At 23.7% G+C, this 6,616-nt stretch overlaps 2 protein-coding genes across 2 annotated transcripts in view; both read left to right on the forward strand.

The window, feature by feature from the left end:
- LOC119672781 (cyclin-dependent kinase 14-like) overlaps positions 1-6,616 on the forward strand; it is a gene marked incomplete in the record, with an annotated part of 829,514 nt that overhangs the window by 386,301 nt on the left and 436,597 nt on the right.
- Positions 78-6,616, forward strand: part of LOC119678557 (laminin subunit alpha-like) — a 24,760-nt gene continuing 18,221 nt past the window's right edge. The window contains exon 1 of the mRNA XM_038090451.1: positions 78-308. Coding sequence (XP_037946379.1) covers positions 78-308 — 231 coding nt within the window. The remainder of the gene's footprint in view (positions 309-6,616) is intronic.

A 6,616-nucleotide genomic window follows, 5' to 3' on the forward strand; every position in this document is an offset into this window, starting at 1 on the left:
CCTTTTTAAGGATAAACAAAAAATAATTAATAAAATTAAAAATCTTTAAAAGAAATTTCACAATAAAAACAGCGCCAATGTGGCGTTTGTATGATGTGGGTGTGGCACTTTGTTGCCTGTTAATTGCGTGCGGCATAACGATTACAAATGCTGAGCTAACGCCGCCATATTTTAATTTGGCTACTGGCCGAAAAATATATGCATCCGCCACTTGCGGTACGGATACTGATGGACCGGAGTTGTATTGTAAATTAGTCGGAGCGAATACAGAAAATGATCACATCGATTATTCTGTCATTCAAGGACAAGTAAGGAAAAATTTATTAGTTTTGGAGATATTCATTTTTAAATAAATTTACAAGTAAAAAAAAATTATTTATTTTTATTATTTGTTAATTTTAATGAATTTTATGATTTATTTAAAAATTTTTATTTATGTTTAATTAAATAATTAATTTTATTTAATTTTATAATTGAATTATTATAAAGTATTAGTTATAAAAATTTAAATTATATTTTATTTCAAGTTTTATGTATTATTTATTAAATTTTTCTATTATGTATATGTTATCTCTTACCTTTCAGTCGTTTTTTTTTATTAACTATGAAAAATAAAATATAATAAAATATATGAAATATGTTTAAATGTAATTTCATTTCTTTTACCATAAAAAATAATTTTCATAAAAATTTTTATTTTATTTTAAAATTTTATTATTTAAAATTTTACTTCAAATAAGGCATATGAGCTCATTTTTATCTCATTCAAATATTTTAAGATATTTTTTCTGTTTGTGTAAATTTATCCAAATAATTTTTCTGTTTGCATATATATTTTATTATTTTTTTATTTATATTTTTTTTGTTGATTTTGTTAGTTTATTTTTTTTAACTATGAACAAAAATTGCTTCAAGTAGAGTTTGTTTGTGTAAGCAATTTAATGCATAGAAAATTTTTATACAATTAAAAATGACAGGAGCGTAGGTAGAAAAAATTCTATTACTGCAGTCTATTCTATTCTTATTACTGCAATTAAATGGAAATTACATCATTTGAGCTACAACAATTTTTAATTAATAAACAATTTTTATTAAACAATAAAAACTCAGTTTTAAATATATATTATTTCCAGATTCCTATAGTTCTATACAGAGACATATTTGCAATATATTATTAATATAATTTCGTATTTAGTAATCAAAATGCTCAGAAAAATTGTAAAATATCATTTAGATATACTTACTATATACATTACTATAATACTTTTTATGATAGTGTGTAGATATGTTCTAAAATTGGACACCATATATACACCATACTTTACTATTGTCCTTTCGCTCCTAGTGGGGGTAGGCCTCCACTAAAGATAAATATAAGCCATATATAATATATAATATAAATATATATATATATATATTTATAAACATAAGACATCTAATATATTGAATACCAAATTCAATGAATGTTAAATATAACGAACGATAAGATTCTGTCATTGACTACTCATTTGTTATACAGGAAAGTCAATAATGTCACTGAAAAGCAATCTCTCTTACTGTATTAACACACAATTTACCCTACAACTATGCTCCACAATGGGCAAATGAAAATAAAAAAGATTACACCAAACTCAAGATTCTATTGAAAACTAATCTCTCACTGAAATAACACATAATATACACCACAGCAATGACCAATAATGTGTGTACTAAGGAAAATAATAAACATTACTCAAAAAATATGTTTTTATAAAATTTACAAGAAGAATATATCAATATATATTTTTTAATACATAATTTTCAAAAAAAAAAAAAAAAATCTGAACCACTGAAAACTATATTTGTTTAATTAATTTATTTTTTCCTTTGAAAGAATTTTAGTATTTAATGAATGAGCTGTGCTAGAAATGTTTTCTAAAATTGGACACCTATTAAAAATACTAAAATAAATTGGTAATGCATATAAGTGGTATACACGATCGCGGGTAAAGAGCTCGGTAACCGATTAACATATTAACAGAGTGGCAATAAAAAAAATAGACATTTCGACTTAATGTATTAATATCTTTATTGCATTACTCGATTACCAATTGCGTAACTATAGATCATATAATATAAATCACATATATAAATATATTTGATATACTATTCTATATTTCATAATTGAAAAATTGAAATTCTAGGTTTACTTCTAGCAAATCTTAAAAACTCTTTCCACTAACTTAAAAAAATATACTTAATGATATAGCTTAATGATACGATCAAATTAAATCTAATTCTAGTTAATATTTTTTTCGAAAGAATCTTTATATTTTAATATATTTTTTGCACAATGAATTATTTTAAACGGAGTTCTTCACCGTTTCATTAGTCATTGGAGCTAATTCTCCTTCTTAAATACTATTATTGCGGTCTGAAAACAGAGAGAAGTTACTGACAGTTAGATTCATAGAATATCTTTCATGGGCAAGCAATAAAAAGTTCAATTAATAATCTAAAAGATATATATTTATAACAACGTCCTTTTAATATATCGAGATTTATATCGATGTATAATAAATTATAGGTTTTCGTTCCGGTAATTATTGTTTTATTAGAGCAAATTTCTTTCCCTAAGCATTACTTTTTTGGTCTGCAAACAGATAATAGTTACTGAGAGCTAGATCCATAGAATATGGTAATTCAAAGTGCAAATAGTAATTCATGGATTAGTGATGTAGTTAAGTTTTTTGGTGCAAGATCGCCTTTTATTTCTTCATTTAGTATTGTTGTATTCGCAATTTCTCAAGACTATCGATGAATAACTATCGAGACCGTGCGATCTCGAAATACCTAGGATAAATTTTCGATTAAAAAAAAATTTTTTTATAATATTACATCTAGATTCTATCTAGATTAATTGTTATCACTCATCAATTAAGCGTTAAACTGTTATAAGATTTTGACACATATCCTTGAAAGGTTACTAGTTTCTAGATTCATAGGTAGTGATATATGTTTAGATCATCCTACGAACTTATAATATGACGTAATATTTTTAAAAGTAGAACTCAATGCATCAAGAATAAATTAACTAAAAAAATTTATTTTTTGTGTTTTAATTTTTTAAAAAGAAATATTTTTTCAATTTAGGCTTCCATGTATGATTACAGGGAACAACCGCAATGTTGCGTCTTTAATGAAAAACCGCAAATTAAATATAAAAAAAAAATATTATTTATTTTTTTCAATTTAATCACATTGATTGGTTATAAATTCTTCGAATTCCCTTCTCTTTTCAAATTTTCTTTATTTATTAATCTACTACGCCCCTGAGAACGCACACATTTTAATTGATCAAACAACGAAAATTATAGCCTTTCGTATGTAGCATATGCAGCGCACATGGCTTAGATTTTTTTTTAAATCAAAAAACTGAACTTTGTATATTTTATTTTTGAAAAAATCATTTTTTTTATTTGCTTATACATATACAAAAATAGGTTATTTTAGCACATGATCCTATATCAAAATTATACTAAATTGGGATGAACTGTCAAATATTTGATTTGTTTAAAATGATTGTATTCGAAATCTTATCAAAGATTTAAGCAAAATTAATTTTTTTAAATAAACACAAATTCCGGTTTGGTTTTGATTTTTTAAATTGTAATTTTTATAATTTATTAGTCATATTATCTTTTTTTATTTATTTATTATTATTATACAAAAAATATTTATTTATTTTGTTTTATTATTTTTATAATTATTTTTAATCCAATTTTAAAAACGGTTTAAGAATTTTTTTTCATGGTTAAATAGTTAGTGCAGTTAAGTTTTTTTTATACAAACTTTATTTAATAATTGTTAGTTCACACTTTTTCCTAATAAATAAAATTATATTTTCCATCCCTTATATATCCCTCTTTTGCTTATGAGGAACTTTCATTTAAAGAACCAGATTTACAAAAAAAAATTTCTGTGAGTAATCTAGAATATTTAAGTCTTAAGGCACCAACATGACTACCCGAGGTATCTAATTTGAGAGATAATTATTATTACATCAAAAACATTTCATCATATGATATTTATTGACTACTCACTAATGATTTCTAATGATACTGCTAATGGCTTCAACGACAATAAATGGCAATTAATATACATATATTTATAAATATATATATCTTATATAACATTATATGTTATATCGATTTATATTTGACAAATATGTATAGGTATATATATAATTCACATTATCTGTACAACAAATATCTTAATACTTTAGACAATAACCTTCTTCTGCTATTTTAAAACACTTAAAATAATTTGTAATATAATTTTTAATATAATATATATAAAATATAGAAATAGTTATTTGAAAAAAAATTTATTTGATTAAAAAATATTAATAAATAAATTTTAATAAACTAAAATTTTAAAAATTTTTTCTTTAACATAATTTTAAATTATTTTACTCAATATTATTTCAAACACATGCGAACATTGTATAGAATTGCTTTCTGCTTATCTCAATCTAAGTTGACTAAGGGCTCACTTCCCACAAATGTTTTGAAAGATCAACATTTATATGACTTGGTCTTATTTCGAACAGATAAGAAATGATTTAAAGCATATAATTATCATATATTCTTTACCATAGTCATAGTTAAATTAAAAAGGGGATACGGAATACTTCTTAATACATTTAAAAAAAGAAATATACATATCTGAATATTTCTAATTTGTGAATTATTTCTTAATTTAGGAACAAATTTATTGTAAACTAATATATATCTTCAAATATAGGATTACTGAATAGAAATTCAATTAAAGGAGTAAACAAATGTTCTTTACGATTCTAAATTAGAATTAAAATACAATTTATTAAGCGTAGATTCTGTTTGTATATTATCCCCTGATACCTATAGTTTTAATATTACATATAGACAAAATAAATTTTCTTGGAGTAAATGTCTTTGTCCTAAGCATCACTTGTTCGGTCTGCAAGCAGATAGTAGTTACTAAGAGCTAGCTCCATAGAATATGTTAAATGGGTAAGCAATTCAAAGTGTAAATAGTAATTGATCGACCAGTTATGTAGTGAATTTTCTAGGAGAAGAAAGATCTGTCCGAAAATTATATACATACAATTAAACAAATAGATGTTTTCAAAAACCGCTAAAGATTTTATCTAATGATTGATTGTATTTAATTGATTGATTAAATATAAAAAATTATTTAGGACTTAAAAATTCTCACATTATTATACCCTTTTCTTTTCGAAATGGATTAGTTGTAAGACAAAAATAATTTATTATTTGAAATGTAGTTTTAAAGATCTATTGCTACAGACTTCACTATAAATATCACAGTCTCTCAAATAGAGTATTTCGGGTAGACATGTTGTTGATTCTAACATTAAAATATTTCTCGTTATTAAACTCTTTCTTGTAAACAAAATTTTATAAACACAACATCGGTAGGTTAAATATTATACAGTACTTAAAGAATTATTAAATAGATTTAAGAATTATAGTTCCTTTCGATATGATTCTAATATAACGGACGACATTCTGGCTTTCATTCGAAAGGCGGAATGTCTTCTATTCGGTTAGGGTCAGTTGCAGCACAAAAGATTAATCTGGTCGCAGTGCTCTGCTCCGTTGGGAGCTAGTACCCCGTATATTTCTATTTTATTCTATTCTATCCATCAAAAAAAGCATTTTGGGTAGAAATGTTGATGATTCTAGCATTAGAGTAGAATAGATTTCTCGAATGAGTTCTTTTTATGAAGCTGACTCTTGTAATGAACGTTTTATAAGTATTAACAGGTAGGTTATACATTAAAAAGTTCTTAATTAATTATAATATAATATAATACTTATTATCTCCGAAATGAATTACTTTGGGTAAACATGATGGCTATAAGACTAAAATATTCTAGATCGCTCGCAGGAATTCTTCTTTTAAACCTGCTTTTTAAATACAAAGTTTTTTATAAGCAAAGCACGGATATATTATTATCTATATATGTACTTATATACTTTCGTTTTAAGTATTAATTAATTTGATGGCTGTAAACCATTTTTATGATTTTTGTAAAATAATTAAAACTTTTATGTTTAATATTTATGTTTAATTATATTAATTTATATATATTTATTTATATTTATTTTATGTTTATTTTATAATTAAAACTATGAAATTAATTTCATGTATTATAAAAGTGTTTTAGTATAATTTATTAACATTTCATGGTTGTGACACTTTGTAAAACACTTTCAGATACTTTTAATTTACACCTTATTATATATGAAATACTATATTATTATATATATTTATATTAGGATCTATTAAGATACTTTCCAAGCACTACACAAAGACCTTATAGCTATGCTATGTGCATTTGCCGTATCTAATAAATATTATTTAATATAATTATGTTACCCATGAAAATCTTTATGTATAGATATATGTATATATATATTTCTTGAATATATGTTTTTTTATATATATAAAAACAAACATTTATTAATTCATCTCTTGCTTTTCTAGGTTTGCGATTATTGTGATCCAAATGTGCCCGAAAAGAATCATGCACCAGAGTTTGCTATTGACGGTACTGAGGCCTGGTGGC

Source organism: Teleopsis dalmanni, chromosome 1 (genome assembly GCF_002237135.1).
Source record: "Teleopsis dalmanni isolate 2A chromosome 1, ASM223713v2, whole genome shotgun sequence".
Classification (NCBI taxonomy): domain Eukaryota; kingdom Metazoa; phylum Arthropoda; class Insecta; order Diptera; family Diopsidae; genus Teleopsis; species Teleopsis dalmanni.